At 36.8% G+C, this 26,372-nt stretch overlaps 1 protein-coding gene across 3 annotated transcripts in view; it reads right to left on the bottom strand.

The window, feature by feature from the left end:
- LOC120424580 (uncharacterized protein DDB_G0283357-like) overlaps positions 1 to 25,388 on the bottom strand; it is a 334,472-nt gene extending 309,084 nt beyond the window's left edge. The window contains exons 1-2 of one of the 3 annotated variants that reach the window (XM_039588746.2): positions 24,963 to 25,388; positions 8,901 to 10,893 (exon numbers count right to left, since the gene is read on the bottom strand). In XM_039588746.2, the coding sequence (XP_039444680.1) occupies positions 8,901 to 10,331 (1,431 nt within the window). In that variant the 5' untranslated portion in view covers positions 10,332 to 10,893; positions 24,963 to 25,388. Of the gene's footprint in view, positions 1 to 8,900; positions 11,641 to 24,962 lie in introns of those variants that run through there. The other 2 variants (XM_039588748.2, XM_039588747.2) reach the window with 2 other exon arrangements.
- Positions 25,389 to 26,372: the final 984 nt, after the last annotated feature.

A 26,372-nucleotide genomic window follows, 5' to 3' on the forward strand; every position in this document is an offset into this window, starting at 1 on the left:
CAAAAGATGTAGTTGGATTTATTATTTTCATTTCAATTTTAATTGTCTTTATTTGAAAATTAAATTATTTATTTATAGACCTTAATGCAATGATTTTATAGTTTTTGCAAAATCATTAATCCTTATAAAGTTTAAATTATTCCTTGAAATTGAAAAAGATTTTTAATTAAATTTGTTTAAGGTGTTAGCTTTTCTTCAAAAGATTAATTTTATAAACATATTTTAAAAAAAATTTAAAGTTTCTCTCAAACATGAGCAAATTTTCAAAAAATGGGTTTCCTCAAATCAATAAAGCTGAATTTTTACATATTTTGAAACATGACCAGTTCTTAAATGGGTAATTCTCTACCAACTCACACGGAATCGGGAAAAGTTGCCCCGACCCCTCTTCGATTTGCGTGAAACTTTGTCCTAAGGGGTAACTTTTGTCCCTGATTACGAATCTGAGGTCCGTTTTTTGATATCTCGTGACGGAGGGACGGTACGACCCCTCCCATTTTTGAACATGCGAAAAAAGAGGTGTTTTTCAATAATTTGCAGCCTGAAACGGTGATGAGATAGAAATTTGGTGTCAAAGGGACTTTTATGTAACATTGGACGCCCGATTTGATGGCGTACTCAAAATGAACATCGTTGAAAGGCACTCCAAAACTCTAAGAGGTAATAACAAATTCGAAATTGTGAACTAATTATTTATCAATAAAATTAATTAAAACTGAAATTGATAAACAAAAAACTCTTTAACAATTAGCAGAGCAGCTTTTGAAAGTCTGTATTTGTGGGGTTTTGCAAGAATTCATTTATTTAGAACTTTATTCACATGAATCCCTGGAAGTTTTTGCATCTTTTAAAACATAAATAGAACTTTCAAAAATAGTGATGTCTTCAAATAATATTTTTTGTGAGAATTTGTTCAACAAAAAGTTATTTGACTTCTTAAAATATTTTTTTCAAGCTAAGGTTTTTGAAAATAAGCTTAAGGGACAAGGATCAATCTAAGTTGAGAACCACTGATCTAAAACCTTTAACAACATTTTAACAAAGTTTTTTCGTGTCTTATTTTGCACCTTTTGATGAGTAATGACACAGGAATCTTGTCAAATGAATTCCTGAACTGTTATTGAAAGGTTTTCAACAAATTATTAAGGAATTTAAAACAAAATAAAACTATAAAAATAGATATTACAGGAATTTTTCAATAAAACATTTCGCTGATAAAATTTCTTAAAAGACAGTTTTTCCAGAAAAAAACACCGTGCACAAAATTCATATAGTTTATTAGTCATATTTTGAAATCGTTTGAGCTAATCTTGCTAAGTTTCCCAACTAGTCCCAACCAACGAGAGAGCACTTTTTGCTTTTGAGATTTTTTTTTTGAAATTTTGAAATAATCTTAAAATTTCGATGCCCTTGTGCTCTCTCGTTTAAACTTAAAAGTTGAACATCAACGACTTTTCCCTTCGCTGACCACCGCAGTTAGAAGGCCTCTCGCACGAAGATGATAAAGTCGGGAATAACAACCTGCCAGGCCGGGTTGGCACAGAAAACACAAACAAAAATGAAAAGAAGAAGAAGAAGAAAAAAAAATACTTCCCAGAGAACGCGTCAACTCCGTCATTCCGGTCCCCGGCCGGTTTTTGAAATCTAGGTCAAAGTTATCTTTTAATGACGTCATTACGTTCCCGGGCTGCTGCAAAAAGGCCTACCGGCATCCGAGTTATGTGGATATCTCGAGAGCAGCAGTTTGATCCTGGACACATACACAGATGCAGCAGGTAGCCGCTGGGAATCTCAAGCTGTCACCAGTTTTTAAGCTGTTCTTATCGTAGAAGGGCTTGTTTTCGGCACTAAATCGACACTAAGTGCTAATTTAAGAATGTTAAGAAAATCTCCGATAGGTAGATCGTTCCCAACCGTTTCATGAAGCTTTTTTACTGCTGAAATACTCGCCACAGGCTGTTTTTTCGTCGAGAGATCCTGGACGATGACGAGTCAGACGACTGACTGCCGAGATGTGGCCCTCCGGGTGATGATGAATTTACTGCTCACCCTCACTCTTTTTAAGCAAAGCCGGCGTTTGATGTCCTTTCCGGGTCCCGCACTTGATTCTCACCAGCACCAGCTTCGGGGGAGGTCTCCCGGATTCTGGCCAAGGATAAACACTCGGCCGGAGCAAATGCTCGGCCGGAGGTGAGAAATGGAAATAAAAAAGCTTGAAAAGCCATTACGGATTCACATGCACCGAAGTTCGCCACCGGTGCTTATCACTCCGGGAGGTCTTGAGGAAGGGCATAGTGAGGTTTGCCGGAAGTGGACGGGCTTCAACGGGATTGATGGCTACGGAAGGAGCTCAAAGTGACCGATGAAGTAGAGATGATGGAAATTGGTTTGTAAGGAGTGGCATTTTTGGAATCATGGTTCTCGAATTCCAATTGCTCTACTCTAAAATTGCAAAAGAAAGGTCCAACGTGTCAGCATGATTGTCGGATACAGAAGACAAGAAGACAAGAAGATAAGAAGACAAGAAGACAAGAAGACAAGAAGACAAGAAGACAAGAAGACAAGAAGACAAGAAGACAAGAAGACAAGAAGACAAGAAGACAAGAAGACAAGAAGACAAGAAGACAAGAAGACAAGAAGACAAGAAGACAAGAAGACAAGAAGACAAGAAGACAAGAAGACAAGAAGACAAGAAGACAAGAAGACAAGAAGACAAGAAGACAAGAAGACAAGAAGACAAGAAGACAAGAAGACAAGAAGACAAGAAGACAAGAAGACAAGAAGACAAGAAGACAAGAAGACAAGAAGACAAGAAGACAAGAAGACAAGAAGACAAGAAAAATTCAACCAGGGTTTGTATCATGTGTTTAGCCACGCGCAAGGTTTCACTTTGCGCTCTGATCTGATGCCAATATTGGTAAAAATAAACTGCGTTTGGGGTTGATGTACGCAAAACAATGAACTTAGCCATACGCCAAAGGGAAAAGACAAAGAACCTAATCAAAGCATTATTATTTTGTAACAAGACAGTCTCACCAACGTAATCCCAGGTGTCGCAACGAAAGGAAAGGTTTGGCAGAAAAAAATTGAGAAGAAACACATTTTTTTTATCGTTCAGTCCTTAAAAAATTTAAAATGGAACTCCACAGTTTTTAAGGTTTCCTTCAATCTAAAATCATTACAGAAAATTTTTGCTGGATCTCTTAGCTGCACTCCACGGGGTGTAAATTTGGTTTAAAGCTAAGTAGCTCCCATTTAAGCAAGAAGATACTTTATCGTTTTACCAACTACAAAATATCAAACTCATTTGAGCTTCACTATTCCATCGGAACTGCATGTTCTACCTTCAGGGGTGATGTTTTATGTTTCAAAGCAAGTTGCAGCCACTTCTCCATCTAGGAGCATGATGCCACCCGGACGGGATCGCATCAACTTCAAGAAGGTATAGTTCAACACTCGTGTTTTCTCTGGCAGAACCAAACGATGAAACATCAAACACGCTTTCAGCGTGATTACTTAAGGGAAAATGCACACACACACATCAATGGGTGAAGGTTTTTCCACCGTTTTCTTGTGATTTTGTGCTGTATCCCTCGGAGGCATTAAAGTGATAGTTTGGGGAAATAAGGTGAGAAAAACGAAACTGTTGGGTGGTTTTATTGAAAAAAACATATCTTTTTCAAGCCATTCTTTGGATAAATTGATTAGTTGAAAACAAATTATTCAAACGTACAAATACAGTCATCCAACAACATTGCGTGAAAATGAACTTAATAGAACCAACCACATGGACTTTGCTTATGTACTGGAACCATGTCGTGATGGCTAGACTTGAAGACGACGACGATGTCGATGACAGCACTCACCACTGAGTCAGCAGGACAAGATGTTTTTTTATCCTCTTTTTGGCAGAAATGCGTTTGGCACCAATTTAAGGGTCTGCTCCGCATGTTTTGCGGATGGGATGGTGTAATTTTGTTCGATGTAAGTGAATCGGGATGGGACAGTTTCGGTTCTTTTGGACTGGAAATGGTTACATCGAGGGTATTCAATTTGGCATTGTCTTTTGGCATCAATGAACTTTAGCACAGAGTCCAAGGAAGTTGTTGTCTTCTTATTCTAAAATTATCAAACTTATGACCCCAATCCTTCAATGTTCTTGTTGTAAAAAAGGTCAAACTTTTTTGCAAATAATTTGAAGATGATACTTTATGGGATGAAAAATACAGTCGACTCTCTGGCTGTCGATCTTCTCGGTATCAATAATGCTCCATCTGTCAATAATTTTTTCAGACTTTTCAAAAGCTTGATTTGATTTTTTCGTTTTATAATTTGATACCTCCCGCTCCCGACAATCCTTTCAATGTCGACACAGAGAGAGTCCACTGAAAATTATATAGATAGATTCTTTTATTTTAGTATAGTAAAATGTGAGTAACCAAAATCTTGGTGAAACATATTTTGATTGATGGGCACCGTTTAGCGATATCCAAGAATATTTGTACGTTTTTATTCTGTTTAAAAATAAATCTTAAAATGATGATATTTTATCATATTTTACCGTCAAAAATACTAGGAGATCTCAAACTCTTAGGATCTCTGGATGCTCACCTCGGCAAGCTTAGTACAAGCGAGTACAGAAGCATCGAAATATTGAACATCACCAAAAATGTTTACGATTTTTAAGGATGCGGGACTTTGCGCCGAAGATCGTTTTGCCAAAGGTAATTTTGTCAGATGGCCATTTAGCCGAATATTAAACAATTTCTATGAGTAAAAATCAGTATCCAAAAATAAATTACCTTTCCAACAACTGTTTCTAATGACATTACAAAAATAGACTTAAGCTGCAGATCTTTGAATTATGACAAAGGTTATGCTAATTTATTTCTTTGATTTTTGTTTGCATTCTTATGAATAACAGCATTAGTTTATAAATACAAATATTATAGTACTACCAAATTTCCAGTTTTTTTTAAATGAATTGGATTGCCCAAATAAATCATTTCTATCCGTTTTTGCATTCTTTCAAACTTTAACAGTTCTTTCAACTAGTTGAAGAGATGGTTCTTTTTTTTTAAAAAATGTGCAGTTTAGAAACATTTTTAAATTATACTTTTTTGAGTTATTCCAATCATTACAGGTCGATAGCAATATATCAATGAAAATAATTGTGTTTTCTTTGAGTATGAATGTGTTGTGAAAACAAGACTTTTTGAGGAAACTTTTTCTGTGGACTTTTAAACACGTTGAACAAAAAAAATTAAGCCTAAATTAAAGCTTACCCTCTGATTCTTTATACAAAAAAAAATCTTTTAAAATTTCTATCCGGTGAAACGTCTTGCTAGCGAAATTACTTTTGGTAAAATGTACCAGATTTGAAATTTGATGACATAACTATCTTTAGTAAATTGAATAGTTAAAACAGACAAAAGTTACAGACATATTTTGCTAATTGAAAATTTAATAAGCTTTTGACACATTTCGGCGTTTCAACGTCACGAAATTATTCACTTTTTGCCTTCCTCACCTTACTGAGGAAAGGCTATAAAATCAGTCGGAAAATAAACTTTTTAATTAGACCTCCTAGGCCTACCTTCATTTGTACATATCGACTCAGAATCACCAGCTGAGCAAATGTCTGTGTGTTTGGCTGTATGTAGACATGTGTACCAAATCAATGTCACTGGAATATCTCGTCACAGGCTCAACCGATTTTGGCCGGAATGGTTTTAATCGATCCGTCTTAACGTCCCCTAAGTTGCTATTTAAATTCATGCAGTTTTATCAAGTATTTAAAAAGTTATGTTAAAAAACTGTTTCATATTAAATTAAAATTATGGTAAAAAGGGTGGTTTTTTCATTAAACCCTCACATGTTATATATTTTTAGAAAGCATATGAGAAGACCTTTTAGGTGGAGTAAGAATTTTCAAGATCTGACTTACCTATCTTAAATTACAAGCAGTTTAAAAATGGTCTGAATTCACATAAGTTCAACTGGTCGGGTCTGATCGCCACGAAAAAGCCGTGTAGAGGGATGCCATTTTCCTCAAAGGCCGTGTCTGTATAATTTTGACAAAAAGTCTGTAGGTAGACTGTTTTTTTGCTCATCACTTATTTTTATTAGGACCTCTTAGGTGCTGCGAACGTTAGGGGAGATCCATGAGCATGTGGACACTTTAGGGGGGTTGGAATCACTATAAATGAGAGGAAGGCACCAACCACCTAAAGGTGGAATAAGTAACGTTTTTTTTAAATATGTCCTGTCCTAAACTAAAATATTATCACAGATACGGATTGGAAATTGAATTTTCCACCAGTAGACATTGAAGTCGAACTTTTCATTTGCCACATCGATCACGCCGTGACGTTGCAACGGAGCGAGAAATTGCGAAATTTAAACCCTATTTGGTTTCATACAAATTAATAAGTCATTTTATTGTTATTGTAATCATTTGGCTTATTACAAAAGCCGACTCGGTCCTAACCAGGTCCCAGTACCGAAAAGGACCTAATAAAAATAATTTTATGAAAAAAAAAAAAATCATTTGGCTTTGTTGCTATGATTGATGATTGGACCAATAAAACAACGAATTAATAATTAAAATGTTTGACCTATCAGCCTACACTTGTCGTTTAAATTATTATTATTTATAAAAACAAAACAAAAAAGCAATTTTTTACTAATAAGGCTTAGATTATTAATGGTAAATTCTGCAAGAAAATCCTAAATATGTCATTTTAACGAAATTATCACTGATAGGTAACTTTGACTACCTTTTTCGAATTAATCAAAATTCATGATTGTACTATAAAAGTTCCAAATTAATGCCAAGTCAAATTGGGAGAAAAGGGATTTTCAAGTTAAAAGCAATTCCAATTTGTTTTTCGGTAGAAAACCGAAACAAGATTTCGTCCGGACGCACCAAGGCTCGAAATCCCCCCAGGTATAATTACAAGCATTTGGCAGAAAAATCAAACCATTCCACGTAAAAGATGCTTCTGCCGCGGTTGATATCAGTGATTAGATTTTCACAGGAAAAAACATCGTTCGTGGCTTTGATGGTTGGATTTATACAATATTTAATCAGATTGATTCCGCAGAATCTACTCCGTCCAAAAGTAATCAAACAAGTTTTCATAAGAGGAAAATGTGAAATAAGGTAATCATTAAATTATATAATCCTTTTCTAATTTCACTTAGAAATATTAAGCTTTTTGTGGTAATCGGAATTTGATCGTTGATATATTTTTAAATTGCTAAAACGCCGAAGTTCTTCGAGATCATATTATTATTATCCACTTATCAGATAGAATCTACATTCAAATCATTCCAATAATAAATCAATCATTAATTTTTCACTGTACGTTGAATTTCCAATAGTTTTTTTTTATTTCTGACATGAAGCTCAAAACCGTGAAGAGATAGAAATTTTGTAACACAAGGACTTTGGTGTAAAATTAAATGTCCGATAAGTGGTGTACTCAATATTTCGAAAAAACGTATTTTTCATCAAACAAAAAGTTAAAAGTGCAGTGCACGAGCCACAATAGATGTCTATAGGGTCGTTCTTATGCAAACAATTTTGAACTTAAAAAAACATTCGAAATCACACGATTGAGTTTTAGGGTTAAAACTTCAGAAAACTGTGCCAATATCATCTCTTCTACACTTTACAATGTGTTGAAAAAAAGAAATGGCAAAAATCCTATCAATTTATAGTCTATGAAATATGCAGAGTTTTTTGTTACATGAGTTTTGCTAACGATCTAATTATGTGGCAAAAATGGGAAGAAAAATTAAATGAATATTAAAAAATATCAGAATTTTCCTCCTAAATACAGGAACCATAAAAGAACCCGAAATAAAAATGTATTCAAAAGAGGCAAACAAATCTTTGAATGCTCAATTAAAAATACACCTAGTCAATAAAGCTTCTGTCTTTGATAATAAACATAAATATGCAAACTTTTAGGCTATCTTATGATGTTAAATAATTCCGTGAAACTTTTCGATCGCTTTAAAAAATATGTAATTTTTTTAAACCAAGCAAAAATTTGAATTTGATTAGCTATTTTTTTTCCTCTTTCGTTTTGAAAAAACAAACTTCTATAGTCACAAAATGGCCTTCTTATCATAACCAAAATAATAGTGCTGAAAATTCCATCTTAGCGCTCATTTGAGTGCTGAAAAGTTTTGAAGAAATTTAAAAAAAAAAGTTTTGAAGAAATTTTATTTAAGCTGAAAATATTTTTAAACGTATTTCCACATGTAAAAAATAATGATAAATGCAGGGGAATGTTTTAAATTTATTGCACTGGAAATTTTATTGAAATTTAGAAGTATATGAATATTGTTTTGCCTCCTGCAACTTTAAATTTTCCGGAATTCCCGAAATTTCCTGGGAAATTGGTTCAAAAATTCTCGTTTCCCGGAGTTTATGATACCCCGGGAAATTGGACGCTCAATTAGATTCATTTAAAAATTGACATTTTTAGACCTTCTCACGCGTATTGAATCTCACTCATCTCACGGGCATAACAAATCAAATGGTAAGAGAAGAGTAACCTCTTCCTAAATTGATGAAGTATTTGAACTAACACCAACTACAGCAACTATTAACAAATTGTTTGGTTCAAACACTGAGGAGTTTTAAATAATGTTTAGAAAGTTCAGCAAAAGCTATCTAAATATTTTGTAACACCGTGCATATGTTGCCAATTCCCTCCCCTGCAACCACGCGTCGGTAATGAATTCGCGCGCACACCTTCTATTATTCAAGGTTAGCCAAGAATAGCTGGCACAAACCCCACACCTTCGTCATCGCCTTCCCATCCGTATTCGTAACATAACCTGCACACACACACAAAAAAAAAAACACGTCTAAACACACTCACCTGGTACGCCGACAGGAACGGATCCCGGCTATCATCCAGCTGCTGAACCACATCGAGTGGCCCTCCGAAGCCGTTGTTTCCACCGTTACCACCAACACCGCCCCCCATTCCGGACTTGCCCGAGTAGGAGGTGCTCCGACGGTACTTGGAGGGCGAGTTGATCAGGTTCGACCCGGCCATCGAGAGCGATTGCTGAAGATGTTGTTGCTGTTGGGATTGTTGTTGCTGTTGCTGTTGGTGGATTCCGTGGTTTCCGTACGGGGACAGGGCTTGGTTGTGCTGGGGTTTGCGGGGACCGTGCAGGGATCCGGTGAGGCCGTTGCCCAGGTTCATGTTGTTGGGGACGGAACGGCCGCGGTTCCAGGAGTTCATCGGGTTGGGTTGTGGTTGTTGTTGTTGGGGGTGCTGGGGTTGTTGGGACCAGGGGCCGGACGGGGCGGGGTTGGACCAGGTTGGGTACGAGTTCTTGAACTGGTTTTGTTGTTGGGATTGGTTGGGGTGTTGTTGTTGTTGCTGTTGTTGGAGCATGTGGTTGGGGTTGGTGTTGGTTGGGGACAGGCCGTGATGGAATCCACCGTGCGATGCGGTGATGGCACGGCGTTGCTGTTGTGCGGCGGCTGCGGCAGCGGCAGCGGCCACGGCGGCGCCGTTGTAGAGATGATTGCTGGAGAAGTTCTGGAACGCGCTGAGCCCGTTGATCGAGAGGTGCGAGCTGGTGGCTTCGTCTATGCTCGTGGACCAGGGGCTGCTGGCGTGATCCGGGGTTGTTCCGAAGTTGAGTCCACCGTTCGGGGGTAGGACCATGTGGGAGGAGGACGAAGTCACTCCGAGACAGCTCAGGTCGGCGCCCTTTAGGCTGAGCTCTTCCGCGGCACTTGACAGGTGCAGGTCGGAGTTCTCGATCAGCAGATTGTTGTTGGCTGCGTTCGGGTTGTTGTTGTTGTTGTTCATGGAGGCGATCGGGGAAGCTATGGATCCGCCGTTTAGCAGCGAGGACGTCGACGTATCATCGTCGGAATGCTGCGCCGCGGACAGCTGCAGTGACGATAGGGTGTTGACGACACTGGCCGCGACCTCCGAGGACATTGCGGCGCTGGAAATGGTTGGAATGTTCGAGTTGTTGGACGCAGCCATCGGACCCGTTCCCGTTATCAACAGACCCTGCTCGTCCGGCTTCTTGCCCAACTTTTGGCAACTGTTGTTGTTGTCACACGGATCAACCAGCGACGACGAATTTGGACTGTTGGATGAAGGTTCCGAAGCTACGGATGGGCTAAGACCGCCTCCAGCTCCCGCCCCAACGACGTTCGAACCGTTTGTCAGGTGCTTGATGTTCAGCAGGTTGTTGATGCTCAACGTATCCAGCAGCGACTGGCTGGACACGCACGAATCGTTCGCCAGCACCGAACCACCGTACAGAAAGTCACCCATTGGTAGCGAGAGTCTCTTCCTTAAGCTACCACCAAGTCTGTTTACTGAGAGTCCTTACAACGCTTAAATTACGAGTAGTGCTGAACGCTTGATAACATTGATAACTTTCGATACTATGAACTCTACTCTTTACAAACGGGACTGGGAGAGGTAGAAAAATAAACACTTTCACTAGACTTTGATGAAGCTAAAAACTGGTAAACTCTAGCACACACGCACATCAACTTTAACTCTCGTTTTAAAAAGTGTGTTCTCCACACGTTTCGTACAAAACTAAACTCTCGGAATTGCTGCAGTGCGACCACCTTTTCTTACAAAAAACTGTTACAAAAACACACCACGGCGGCGACGACGAGATTCTCGACGCGACACGACCTCCTCCTTCCTTTACCTTCACCGCACCACGACACGATTCTTAAAGCCTTGCTTCTTTGATTTCGGTTTCAGCTTGCTTCGCACTCACTTTAAGCAGCGATTCGCCACCAGATGGCACTCTTCACTTGGATTGCGCCTGAATGCATACACACTCGACACCGACACCTCGTTACGCATTCGACGCGACCTGCAACGACAGAACACACAACACACCGACTTTAACGAGTTTGGCGCGCCGGAAGTTTCCTCGGACACTGACTCCGCTGGAAGTGGTGCCCCTTAGACGACGGTATGTGTCCCCCTTCTTCTTTGAATCGCTCGCCTCGTTTGGGTGCCCGTTTGCGCTGTGGTGTTACGACCGCACCGACTGAAGCTTTGCTACGTTCTGTTGGGACCGATCCGGAACGTCGAGCGTGGTTGCTGGCGTGCGGACCGACCGAACCAAACCGACCGAACTTCGGGTGAGTTCCCCGCAGGTCGTGACGTCAGCGCCGAACGTTACGCAGGATGGATAGCCCAGTGCCACCGTAGCCTAGTTGCACACACAGCGGCGAAGGAATCGGGCAGCCGAACCGCCGGAAATACAACGCGGGGTGGGGGGACGCTCGGGTGGACATGCGCAGTGCAGGTTGGTGAGGAACTCAAGCGGTGACGGCTGGTCGAACTCACGCTCGCAAACTTCAAATCCTGAACCTTTGAATCTTGACTCCAGCTGAACTCCTCGATAGTCTGGAGGACCGCACACAACTCCTCCTTTACGGAGCAGCGAGGGGATTCCCTAATTCTCTCACCGTCACCCTTGCACCACTACGAAGACATCGACTATTCGGAAGAAGACATCATCTCCCGCGGCAGGAAACCTACTGACACAGAAAATTAGTCTCTGTGCTTCTTGTTCTTCTTCTTCTTCCGAAAACCCCGGTCGGTCGTCGTCTCGTCTGGGTTGTCTTCTTCGTCGCGCGAAATTGTTGTTGGTTGGGATGGATTTAAAAAATATAAACTCAAACTTTTCGGTAACGGTTCTGCAAGGAGGAGGAAACGGTGAAGACAGAGCGAGGTTAGGTTCATTGAGAAGGACTCGGGGGATCAACCCTTGAAAAATGGATGCGGCCGTCGAACGGATGTAGACCGGACCCCCCGGGCTGGACTGGTTGTTCCTCGGAAAGTTGGAGGAGGTTTTGGTGGAAATTTTGATAACACGAGAGATGTTGGGAAAACCTCCGTGAATTTTTTACACCTGACGTTCAAATATTTTGAATCAAATGTGAACTTTTGATCGGTTTGAACAATTATTTGTCTTGTTTGAGTCTAGAACCTTCACGATAAGTACAAACAAGGAAAACCTATTGAAATCAAATCAAAGAAACAATGCAAACATAACCAACCATTTTTTACTGTGATGCTGTGACTTTTCATTACTTTGCTCTTTTTAGTTATGAGAGATTGTACAATTGTTGAATCAGCAAAAAAAATGTACATACGAATCTCACACTTGACAATGATCCGACACATTTAACGCTACCTTTTGGCGGAATTTGAAATTTTTGCCTTTCCTCATACATTTTTTCGATTTTTCCCATACAATCTACAACGATAAAAACGATTTGGTTCAAAATTGGCACAGTTACTTATTTTTACCGTAAGAATCGAGCACGATTTTTCAAAATTTTCAATTTACCAGTTGAAAAAACATTTTTTAGTAAAAATATGCTGTTTGAGATTCAGTATGGTAAAAAAAGGAACCACGATTCCAAAATTTTCAAAATCACAAAATGCATGAGACATGCTTTCATTGGTTCTGTCAAAAGTTTTCTAAATATCTAAAAATTCAGTTTTTCAGTTTGAGGTCACAATTCAAACATCAAAATAGTGTCCCAATTGATAAAAAAATGTTCACAATGGAGCACCCACTGTCGAGCAGTTTTTGCTTTTTTCTACAATGTATTTCTTAAATATCGAATTGCAAATATTTGTCAAAGTTTATGCCAACCCTCCCACCTCTTCAAAATCTGCCCACTAATCAAGGGCAAACTTTTTTTATTAAGTTTTAATAGAAATAGAAGTGTAAAACACTGAAAACAATTTAGTAAGTTTTGCCATCTTTAAAAGTATTTTGAACTTTTGTGAAATTCAGATGTACAGTTCCACAAAAAGACTGGTGTAAAATGCATTTTAAAACACTTTTTTCATTAAAATGGTTTGGCTTGTTTTATTTTATTTATTTTTTATTGTTAAAAAGAAAAGCTTTTTTCTGTATGGTTTTAGAGACGTTTATGAATCACAAATAGAAAATTGACTTTAATTTTTTTAAACTGAGGTATTTATTAAATAAAAATAAAAAAATAAATAACAAGACATAGTTTTAACATTTACATAAAAAAAAATCTTTCAAAATGCATTTTACACAAGTTCAGATGTTTTGCAATCATTAGTTTTCAAAAAAACAAACACAGAATAACGAAAATTCCCACCTTAAAAATGAGTATGAACGCAGGGAAGTGCATTTTAAAACAATTTTAGCTGATTGCACATGTAATTCCGTTCAAATTAGAAGTATATTGAAAAAAAATACTCTTTCTGTCCTCTGATTTTTCGAGTTGATTTTGAAGTGCTGGACTTGCTATGAATATAAAAATATCGTCCTTCCACCCCTCAACAACACAACATAGCATTTAGACGAACTTAAAAACTCGAAAAAATAATTATTTTTTAATCAATTTTTGGTCTCAATTCCATTAATAGAATACTCCTGAATTTTGATAATATTTTTGCCTTCATGTTTTGTAATGTTTAATGTAACTTTTCCAATGTTTTGTAAAATGTGTTTTTTGTTTATGAGCAGTTCTCTCCAATTTCGGTCATTCGATTTTTTTGTATTTTTCAATCCGACTGACACTTTTTTGGTGCCTTCGGTATGCCCAAAGAAGCCATTTGCATCATAAGGTTGTCCATATAATTTTCCATACCAATTTGGCAGCTGTCGTTACCAAAATGATGTATGAAAATTCAAAAATCTGTATCTTTTGAAGGAATGTTTTGATCGATTTGGTGTCTTCCGCAAAGTTGTAGGTATGGATATGGACTACAATGAAAAAAATTTATACACGGTAAAATTTTTTTTGGTGATTTTTTGTTTAGCTTTTTGTCACTTAAACTTGATTTACAAAAAAAATAAATTTTTTATTTTTTTTCATTTTTTGATATGTTTTAGAGGACATCAAATGCCAACTTTTCAGAAATTTCCAGGTTGTGCAAAAAATCTTTGACCGAGTCATGAATTTTTTAATCAATACTGATTTTTTCAAACAACGAAATATTTGTCGCAACAATTTTCAACTTCATTTTTCGATGTAAAATCAAATTTGCAATCAAAAAGTACTTTAGTGAAATTTTGATAAAGTGCATTGTTTTCAAGTTAAAGCCATTTTTAGGTAATCTTTTTTGAAAATAGTCGAAGTTTTTTATTTTTTTAAATTAGTGCACATGTATGCCCACTTTTGAAAACAATATTTTTGAAAAGCTGAGAAAATTCTCTATGTTTTACTTGTTTGAACTTTGTTGCTGAGATTTTTCTCAGCTTTTCAAAAATATTGTTTTTCCAAAGTGTGCAACATGTGCACTTATTTAAAAAAATGAAAAACTGCGACTATTTTCAAAAAAGTTACCTAAAAATGGCTTTAGCTTGAAAACGGTGGACTTTATCAAAATTTCACTAAAGTACTTTTTGATTGCAAATCTGATTTTCAATCGAAAAATGAAGTTGAAAAATTTTTGCGACAAATATTTCGATTTTTTGAAAAAAATAGTCTTGATTAAAAAATTCATAACTCGGTCAAAGATTTTTTGCACAACCTGGAAATTTCCGAAAAAAATAAAAAAATTAAAAATAGTGTTTTTTTTTGCAAATCAAGTTTTAGTGACAAAAAGTTAAATAAAAAATCAGCAAATTTTTTTTTACCGTGTATCATTTTTTCAGTGTATTCCATATCCATACCTACAACTTTGTGGAAGACACCAAATCGATCCAAAAAAATCCTTCAAAAGATAAAGATTTTTGAATTACACCATTTTTGTATGGACAGCTGCCAAATTGGTAGGGAAAATTATATGGACAAACTAATGATGCAAAATGGCTTCTTTGGGCATACGGAAGGCACCAGAAAAGTTTCAGTCGGATAAAAAAATACAAAAATTAAAATTCTAAAAAAAAGATCGATTTCGTAGAGAATTGCTCTTAGAACATTGACCGTTTTCAACGACCTTTTGCTTGTTTTTAACAATTCAATTTTTAATTTAGCAATTTTTGTGTAGCTCAATCAAAATAAATAGACGCCCTTCTGACTGAAACTTACGTCCTAAACAAGAGCAAAATAGAAATTATTAAAAATGGGACTGATGTTTTGTATTTATTGTTTTGGTTTATTCTGTAACCGAGATAAGTTTAAACTTAAGAAATTAATGATAAAAAATGACAAGGAGAGCATGTTAGGTTGATAGGTTCATGATTTGATTTAATATTTATTAAATTTAGCAATTCAAAATTATAAGCGTTACTATTGAAAGCGTTTTTCGCAATTATGATCTAACTGAACAAACAATTCTTAAAAACATTGATTTGAATTGAGGGGTAAATTATGTAGGAGAAAGTTGTGAAACTTGACCCCCTTTTTTGTTTCGCGAGTATCTCTCTCAATTTATCACAAAACATTAAACTTTTTGTATTAGTTGAAATCACAAACATTCAATTATGTTTGGCTGTCATGAATAACTATTTGATCAAAATATTGCACTCAAATACGAACTTAATACGGCTTTTTTACAATGTTAGGGGCAACTTGATACTCCATTTTTAAAGAGAAATCTTGAGCAACATTCTTATTCAACCTATTTTTTTTATTATTGATTTTCAGTAAGGCCGTTGCAAATATTTTTCAAAGTTTATGGATACTTTGAAAACTAATGATTGCAAAACAACTGGGCAGGTGTAAAATGCACTTTAAAACACTTTTTTCATTCAAATGTTGAGACCATAGCTTGTTATTTCAATTTTTATATTTTTTTTTATTTTTTTGCATTTTTTACAGTCCCCCTTCATAGTTTGCAATAAATGAGCAGAGCATCCAGCAAAAGTGTGCCGCGGAAAACTGTCATGGAAGCTGCTGCTGCTGCTTTCTGCTGGCAAAAGTTGGCCCATTGTCAATAAATTCCATCATCTCAATTTAAAATAATGAATGGTTTGCCGCTGTCTCGTTTCGCCCGTTTCATAGGTCCCATTTCTCCTGCCAATTTTGCCCCCCCCCCCCCCCCACCTTCCACAAGCTCAAAATTGGTGACGGTGGAAAACTCTATTACGGAGCGACGACGACGACAAAAACCGAAACCGGCAGGTCCTTGGGCATGTCTGCCGCGTCTAGACGCCTGGCCTCATTGCCGGTTCGCATCATCTTCTTCTTCCTCCATTCAGTCTTAGTGCTTTTATTTAGTACACACATTTGCTAGAGAAGAATCTTCTCGCTCGGGCCTAGGCCCATACTAAGCGGATTTGGAAGCGTTGACGTCAGTGTCGTTGCAAAGTGGCCCCAGCAGCAGCAGCGGTCACAGGACGACGGTGGTTCCAAGATGTGGACCACTATTTTTTTTTATTGTATGTGTGGCCTGGCAAAGATCCTTTTCCCGATGCTCCTTTCTGTCATGATGACGGCACATCATTGTGTCTCCCCTGCCCTGAGAGTTAGTGCTCTTTTTTCTCTTAGTCTTTTCTATTTGCGCATTCTGTCGATGGATTGTGCGTGAGATTAACCCTTGAGGGGTCAGTTTTTTGTTGGTTGTCTCGATTTTTATTACAGATTAAACTAATTAAAAATTCTTATTGTTTTTATACCAGAGAGAAAAAAATACTCTAAAATCTGCCTAAATATCACATCAAGGGTTTTGAGCACAACCCACGCACGCACTCGGCCTTGTGAGAAATTGAAAGCAAACGCAATGACAGAGGACTTTTCTACTACTTTTTTTTGTGTAAAGCAGAATAGTTTTCTCCGTGGGTTGAGGGGTGACAGAGATAAAATTGTTCTTTTTTTTTCCTTTCACCGAGTCTTTGTGTGTGCTCAGCTTTGATGAAAAATTAAGATATTGATTAGTTCAAGGAAAAGTTGTGAAATCGAAAAGAGTGTTTCCTTGATGGAAATTATATTTTTAGAAAAGCAAACGTAGTTCAAATCGTCTCTTTTTCCTAAGTCTAAATATACAGTAGAATGAATTGTGATTTAGTTGTCCTATCTGAATGAACATTATTTTTAATATTGTAAAAAATAAGCCAACTAACTTTCTAATATTTCAAAAAATATTTATAAACTAGCACAAATGGCATGATATGTACTGTGGGACAAAAAAATGCAACTTTTCCAATTCATTGGAATAAATTGAATAAAACTTTATTTAATTTTAAATAGGAGGAGTACTTATAAGAAAATTATTTTTAAAGAATTGCATTCTATGTGTAAAAAAGTAAGAATTGCATTTTTACCTGTTTCATCCAAGTACAAGTATTTGTTTTTTTTTTTCAGCTGAATGCACCATTATGTCAAAATGTGAACCTTCAACACATTTAAAAAAAATCAGATCATGGAACCAGGCATTTAAAACAGACAAAAAAATTTACCACAGAGCAAAAAATCTGTTGGTAAAATCGCATGTAAAAGATGCACAACACCTTTGTGAGAAAAGTCACACTTTTAAGAACTTAAAAAAAACTGGACAAACAAATCTTAATTGCATTGGGTAATTCTCTACCAACTCACACGAAATCGGGAAAAGTTGCCCCGACCCCTCTTCGATTTGCGTGAAACTTTGTCCTAATGGGTAACTTTTGTACCTGATCACGAATCCGAGGTCCGTTTTTTGATATGTCGTGACGGAGGGGCGGTACGACCCCTTCCATTTCGAACATGCGAAAAAAGACGTGTTTTTCAATAATTTGCAGCCTGAAATGGTGATGAGATAGAAATCTGGTGTCAAAGGGACTTTTATGTAAAATTAGACGCCCGATTTGATGGCGTACTCAGAATTCCGAAGAAACGTATTTTTCATGGAAAAAACACTTAAAAAGTTTTAAAAACTGTGCCATTTTCCGTTTCTGAACTGTAAAAAAAAATTTGGAACATGTCATTTTATGGGAAATTTAATGTACTTTTCGAATCTACATTGACCCAGGGTCCCAGGGTAATTTTTCATTTAGAACAAAATTTTGCATTTTAAAATTTCGTGTTTTTTCTAACTTTGCAGGGTTATTTTTCAGCGTGTAACTATGTTCTACAAAGTTGTAGAGCAGACAATTACAAAAATTTTGATATGTAAACATAAGGGGATTGCTTATTAACATCACGAGTTATCGTGATTTTACGAAAAAATGTTTTGAAAAAGTTGGTCGTCGTTGATCATGGCCGTTCATGGTCACCCGCGACAGACACGGACGACGAAACAAAGAGAAACGCAAAAAGTAACTTTTTCAAAACTTTTTTTCGTAAAATCGCAATAACTCGTGATGTTTATAAGCAAACCCCTTATGTTTACATATCAAAATTTTTGTAATTGTCTGCTCTACAACTTTGTAGAACATTGTTACACTCTAAAAAATAACCCTGCAAAGTTAGAAAAACAGGAAGTTTTAAAATGAAAACTTTTGTTCTAAATGAAAAAAATGACCCTTCAGGATCAATGTAGATTCGAAAAGTACATTTCCCTTAAAATGCCATGCTCCAAAAAAAAATTACAGTTGAGTAACGGAAAATGGCAGAGTTTAAAAAAAAAATTAGTGTTTTTTCGACGAAAAATACGTTTTTTACGGTATTCTGGGTACGCCATCAATTCGGGCGTCTTATTTTAAATAGAAGTTTTTTGACAACAAATTTTTATCTCATCACCATTTCAGGCTGCAAATGATTGAAAAACACGTCTTTTTTCGCATGTTCGAATTGGAAGGGGTCGTACCACCCCTCCGTCACGAGATATCAAAAAACGGACCTCGGATTCGTGATCAGGGACAAAAGTTACCCCTTAGGACAAAATTTCACGCAAATCGAAGAGGTGTCGGGGCAACTGCTGTGTGAGTTGGCGGAGAATTACCCCATTGCAATTCAAAAGATTTTTATTTCCAAATATTTACCATCATTTATGTCACTAAACAAATTATATAGATCAATTTCTATCAACCTTCATAAGTTAACATTCAATGGATTCACAAGAATTCAGATTTCAAGGTATGAAACACTGATTACCCAAATGTTGAAAAGGTTTTCTTAATCAATTTAAATAAATTTTCAGTTCCCTTGAAAAACAAAAAAAAAATATAATTAAACCTTCACCGTCCTAGATTTTTCAATTTTTATTTTTCCCGTTACCTTTGCTCTACGAAGTTTTTTACTTTTCTTGTTTTTATGTGTTTATCTTATTTCATTTTTAAATATTATAAATCTTCTGTTAAGTTTTTTTTTGTGATTTCAGACCAAATCTACAACGTCCAATAATAATTTTTCGCATATTTGCTGTTTTTTAGTAACTTTTTTTATTTTTATTTTTGAGTGTTTAAAAACAATTGATGCAAGCTTAAAAATAAGCTCTTCAGTCGCAACAAAATTTGTCAAAACATAGTCCGTCGCCTAACATAAATTATTGCTTGCTTATTTTGACATATAAAAAAAGACAACGTTAGTTAAAAGTCCGTCTAAAATTGACACCAGAAATATTTTACCAAAATATTTCCAAAAAGTAAAGTTCTATTTTACAAATGCATTTGAAGATTCAAAATTGTTTAAAAATTTATTGTTGGCAGATATTTAGTTTGAAGCCCTCTTAAACATATGAGATTAGGATTAATCCCTGACCTGGTTCGGGAATAAAGTTCGGGAAACTTAGTTAATTTTAAACACACACAGAAAAATATGTTGCACGATAAGCCTTTACGACATTTGATTCAACAAATAGTTAGTTGAATAAACAGTATGGCCCATAAAAAAAATGCGACATGTGCATTTTTTCACAGAAAAGTGGTTTCATTCTAAAATTTATTTAACAAAATGATTTTTTTATTTATCAGTGTTATTTAGTTTAGTATGTTTTGAAGATATTTTCGTGACTGTTTTATGCAGTTCGTCAAAACTGGGTATTGGCGGGCTACAATAATAGATAAAGTATAAAAAAATCTTTAATGTCAAACCTTATATCTTAAAACGAAACAGTTTAAAATATCCAACCCTGTGCCAAAAGCATCGTTAGAAGCCCCTCAAATTACACCCAATCGCAATAACAGTAACAGCCTTCAATGTTTACCTTTTAATCCATATAAAAACTCACAAGTGGTTCTTCAGATCGACCAACATTGAAATGTCATTTCTCCTTTTTATGACTTGGGCTTGGAGCAAATTGGAGAATTTCAAGTTTAAATGTGCTGTGGCATTTTTGTTCAGCTAAAGCAGTGATTCTCAACGGGGGTACCGAGCCTACTTGATTTACATGGCAGGGGGTACCGGCCTAGAAGAAGGTTGAGAATCGCTGAGCTAAAGGAAAGGTTTTCAATGCATTATTTGTTTGTTTGGAATCTATTTAAAATGTACATATGCCATACAGAAAAAAAAAGTTAAATACTGGAAGATTGAAAATTTGATAGGTTGGATATTAAAACTTTTTTTTTTTTAATAAGGCCGTTGCAAATATTTTTTGAAGTTTATGTCCCTCGACTCTGGCCAAAGTAGAGGGAGGGGGGGGGGGGCCAAAAAAATAAAAAAGTATAAAAATTGAAATTACGAGCCTTGATTTCAACATTTGAATGAAAAAAGTGGAAAAAAGTGTTTTAAAATGCATTATACACCTGTCCAGTTGTTTTGCCATCATTAGTTTCCAAAATATCTAAGTATTGACTAAAATTTTATTTTCTGCGAAAAATAAATTTTGTGCGGTGCTGTGCATTGGAATTTCATAAAAATTCAAAACATTTTTAAACAAGCCCAAACATGCTAAATATGATTATCAATGCAGAAAAATGCATTTTAGATTGTTTTCAGATGATTAGACTAATATTTTCATGGAAATTTTGAAGTTTTTTGGAAAAATATTTTTTTTGCCCCCTGATTTTTCAGACCAATTTTGAAGGGGGGGGGGGGGGGGGGGTGACATAAACTTTGGAAAATATTTGCAACGGCCTAAGGTTACAAAAAAAAATGTGTAAAAATGTGAACCTGATGATAATTCACCAAAATCTGATGAAAATTCACCAGTTTCTGATGCAATATTACACTTGATTAATATAATTTTTCGTTGAAACAAAACTTGATTTTCTCAATTTCCAAAAAAAAAACTTTTTTTATTTAAAAAAAAGTGGTTTTGACGTTTAGCGTTGATCGAACAAAAATCTTGATACTCAAATCAACAACAAGTTTTGTTAATTTAAATATTCCTTATTTTTCTGCGTTGCAAAATTAAATTTGAAATCACAAAATAAATACACTGAATTGTATTCTATTTGAACCTATTCTTAGAGCCACTTGCCTGATCTATTTCAAAACACCGCCCGTCTTCCCACTCAACACATTTCCTACTTTACCTAATTAAATCATCCCTTCAAGTGCAACAGTATCAAACACAACGTCGTCGAACGACACGCCGCAACGTCAAAATAGAACAAAAAGGAAAATAAAACCCCGTTCAAGGGAAAATCGGCGACGCAGCGCGTCAATTTTTCCACCCCCTTTTTCCACCCTTCCAAACCCATTTCACTCACCAAATTACCGAGCTGTCAAAAGCTGTAAACAAAAATACACCACCAACACTAGCGCACGCACGGGCAAAACAACAGAGAGCGCGAGAGAATTTCAATTCTCTCATTTGCTCCCTCAGCGTGAGTGCTCGATGCGATTGTATGGGTGGAAAATGTTGGGAAATTTCTGCAAAGCATCGGCCACAGAGTGTGTACAAACGCCGGCGCTACCAACCTGGCGGCGTGAAAAATCAATTCGTGAAAATTACTCTCTCGTACGAACTTCTGTCGAACAACCCAGATTGTTTTAGTTGTTGTTGTTGTTGTTTGGGAGGGTATGTTGTCATATGCTTGCAAGAAACGTAAGGGGGAGGGGAAATAGGGGAAAGATTGGACTTGCAAGGGTGCCAGTTTGACGAAATTAGCTAATTTTTTTCATTAGTTTTAAAGTTGCAAAAATGCGTTAAGACATAGAGTGTACAACATAACACAAATGACTGCATACATATTTTGTCAAAAAATTGGGACATGTTAGTTATGAAAAAACGGCCAAAGTAGAACCATTAAAAATGTAATTTTTCAAAAACTTGGCAAAGTTGCATCAAAAAAATATTTTTTTGTAGTTCTTCTTTCCAATTATTTTTTAAGATCAAAAAAAGGTTGAAAATTTAATTTCTGGTGATTTTTTTTCCGTCAAACCCCATCTATTTCAACTTTCAGATAAAATGTATATATTTAGAGCATTTCTATATTCTTTCGACTTTCGACGGTTGAATATGAAGTTTGGGATTTGATAAACTCTTAAAGGTTGTTGGACATTTTTTTTGGCTTCGATTGTCGTGAAGATTGACAATACAAAAACAAATTTTAATTCAAGTTTCTGTTCCCCTCACCCCCTTTAAAATTCACCCTGTAAATAATTATTGGCTTTAATTGAAATTATCAGTGAAAAAACTTACAAAAATTGATGGTAAACTTTTCAGAATACCTTTATATCGTTTAATTATGCATTTAAAATAAAATAAAGAAAAATTATTTTTTTAACAAGTTTTGAATTTCAGGACCACACATCAATACAAAATGTTACAGCTTACACAATTTTTTTTGACAAATTCATTGATATCCTGCATTTTTTTGATCATAGCATAACTGTAATGATGTATAAAGCATTGTGTGATATGATACTGTATGTTTAACAATTATGAAAATTAGGTTTACAATTTGGAATTAAGTTTTTTTCCCTCGGCCTTGACGAAATATTGCTAAAAGTGAAAAATTAACATGAATATTAACACCTTATTTAAATAAAAAGCATCAAGATGACTTTTTATATGTAATTCAAACATTTCAAACTAAATTTGTAATAAGAATACAACAGTCAAAGCGTTGCATGCATGTGAAGTGTGCATAGAACGGTTGGCGATTTTCTCTAAAAAAAAAATTAAAAAAAAAACATAGTAAATGATTGTAAAACCCAAGTTCAAATAACAAAATAAATATCCCAAATTAGCTAAGAGAGTTGACTATAATTTAAAAAAAGCTTTACGCATTTTAAACTGTCAATTTTAAAAAAGATACGTCTATTACAGCGAAACCTCTTTTTACGCGGTGCGTTACGTTTTTCTAATTTGTCGATTTCTCTGGAACGACGCAACATTTTTGCAATATTTTAAAAGCAATTTGTAGGTTTTGTTCAGACCTACAAAACGCTTTTTGAAGCTTGTAAAAATATTGCATGGTTTTAGAGAAATCGACGAAATAAATAGCGTAACGCCACCGCGTTAAAAGAGGTTTCTCTGTATATAAAAAACCGTCATAGAAAAACGCACGAAACATTAAATAAATTAAATGATGGAAAATACGTTTTACCACAAATTTCTAATCGTTTTGTTTATTAAGTAATTCTCTACGAAATCGGCCGATTTCGACCATTTTTATTTTTTGAATTTTTTGATTTGGCTCAAACTTTGTGGGGCCTTCCCTATGACCAAAGAAGCTTTTTTGTGTCATTGGTTCACCCGTACAAGTCTCCATACAATTTTGGCAGCTGTCCATACAAAAATGGTACGTAAATATTCAAACAGCTGTAACTTTTGAGTGAATTTTCTGATAAATTTGGTGTCTTCGGCAAAGTTGTAGATATTGTTGAGTACTATTGAGAAAAAAATAGTTACAGCGAAAAAAAAATTGCCGATTTTTTTATCAACTTTTTTTAACAAAAACTCAATTTCCCAAAATACGTATTTTTTGATTTTCGAGAATTTTTGATATGTTTTAGGGGACAAACATCCGCAACTTTTGAGCTATAGAGAAGTATGGTCAAAATATCTTAGTTAACTTAAATATGGCAACGTCAACTTATCGTAAATGATTAAAATTTTTAGAGCCAAGATGACGGCCGAAATGGCGGTGATGAAATCTAGATTAAATTTTCATAAGGTTCTATCTGCATTGGAAACCCATGACTTATAGGTTGTTTTGAACATGTACTCTAGAAATATTGAGAAAATTCATTTGGTTATTTTATCAATCAGGTCGCAGAACTTGAATTTGATGTTAAAGGTGAGAAAATAAATAAAAACGAAACCTTTTTTGTTTTGTTCATGATTCGATTATCCGAATTCCCTTACAAAGCTTCGGATAATCTAACTTAGAATAATCGTAATTAGGCTCTAGGCCAACAATATCCCCGAGATTAGAATTTTTAGAGAACTCTCCCAAAAGGTATTGTGCGTCATGATTTTCCTATGTTTATGGAGCCTTTTTAATATGTCATCTTAAATCGACTTGTGTAGATAATTTTTGAAGAATTGTGACAAACAATTACTTGAAGACTTTGGAAAAACAAAACAAACAACCCGACATTAAGCATTGCAAAAAATCTGGCACCCCTGCCCAGCCCCGGGAACGTCCACAATCCAAACCGCGGCCACCTCTTGCTCCCTCGCGTAACCGCAACCGACCTAAACGACGGCGTCTCCATTGCAGTTTATGGCCTTCCCGAGCTTCACACAGGTTGCTTGGACGGATTATTCCTTGCTTCCTTCCTTGACGATCCATTCTGCGGAGCTATTTTTAAACCACCGCGACACAGCGCCGCGCGTCACCAGCACATAAGTCAGCGCCAATCCGATTGTTTTGCCACCATGGCCAGAATGTCGTAACGTAGCGTAGTTTGGTTGATTGGTCGGAAATGTCAAAACGGCATCAAAACATTCATAGGGGTAGCGACGACGACGATGCACACAGGACGATTACGGCTTCCTTCCGTAGTGTGCGTGTGTCTGCGATAAGCACTTGTTCCATGGCCAGCACGGATGGGCTGGGACCGACAACGGGAGGACATGTCCCCGGGTCGGACAGACAATCCGTCGTAGCGTACTGTGACGTAGACGTAGCGAGCTGGACGGCTTTCGTAACACACCAGCAAACGGGCAGACAGATTGACAGATAGACATACTGGGAGGGGGACACACTGATAAGACAAGCGCTTCTTCTAGTTCTACCTCTTCTTCGTGGGGAAGTCCCCTTTGGAGCCCCTGGAAGTTCCGGAGGAACTACCAGCGCGCACAAAAACACTCTCACAAACACTTGGAATACTGAAAACACTGCTGGTCCAAGCTGTTCAGCTTGAATCCTGCTCCAGGCCACTTCAAGAACCTGTCAGACTACAGAGTCCTTGATCCTGGAACCTTCCCAGCTTTTCCGAAAGCTCAGGAGACTCCCACAAATCCGAACACGACGGCACTCCACGGGTTATCACAGGTTCCGGACGCGTTCCGGGGACGACACACGACAAGAACCACGGAGGACCGACCGGGGGCGAGAACCGAGCAAAAATCTGCTGCTTCTGCTGCTGCTCCTCTGTATTCCGTACAAAACAGACAGACACAGACGCACACGGGGTTTTCCACCGCGCGGGACACCAAAACCAAGACTACTGCACGGGTCGAAGACGCTCAGTAGGCCGCAAGAGAGAGAATTTCCGCGACATCCGGAGAAAGCGAATTTTCCATCGCAGCAACCTGCTCAACATTCGCGCAATCCTCTCTCTCTCTCTCTCGGACATGAGCTCCCAACGCTCCCCCCGAAAACATTGTCACCACAAACGTCTAATGCTGTACACAAAACACCATCGCGGCAGCAGCGATAACAGAGCGGAAAATGAGTGACCACAAGGCTGTATGAGCGAGAGAGAGTGAGTGCCGCGCATGGCAAACAGCTGGTCTTATCGGTTAGGAACTCAGAGGGAGATAGAGAGCGTACACGTGTTGGTGAGAGGACGCGCGTCCGGCAGGCGGCGAGAGCGGTGACGTAAAATGGAAAAGCGTACAAGCACGCACACACGGAGCCGCCAGCGGCTGTCTGAGTGGAAAGGCGGCTGGGTTTTCTCGGTTTGAAAGGAGGTTCGAACATTTTCCAACTTTCGAAGATGGCCGGCGACTGACAATGGGAAATGTTCGAAAGAAACGGTTGCGGTGATTTGTTTCAGTGTTTGGTTTGAACGAGAAACGTCACGTTAAAACGATGCCTTTATACAATTTTAAAACATTAGGTGTTTTATGTTCTTGCTTTATGTCCACAATCGTTGTAGTAAGCGAGATTACACTAAAGTTTTCATTTGAATCTCTTAAAAATCAAGTCTTGACTTATTTATATTTTAGTTTTTATTTCAATCAAACTTTCTTTTGTTGAGAAAATCTCTAGGTTATCGTAAATTATTTTGCGATTTAAAAATTTTAAGCTGCGCTATTTTAAAATTTATATTTTTTGATTTGGATGAAATTTTGTTCATACATTCCCTGTGTAAAAAAACAGCAATTTCGCATCATTAGTTTCTCCATACAAGTTTTCATACAGTAATGCGTGTTGTTCATACAAAATGGGTACGTAAATGTATGAAAATCTGTATTTCG

This window comes from Culex pipiens, chromosome 1 (assembly GCF_016801865.2).
Source record: "Culex pipiens pallens isolate TS chromosome 1, TS_CPP_V2, whole genome shotgun sequence".
Classification (NCBI taxonomy): domain Eukaryota; kingdom Metazoa; phylum Arthropoda; class Insecta; order Diptera; family Culicidae; genus Culex; species Culex pipiens.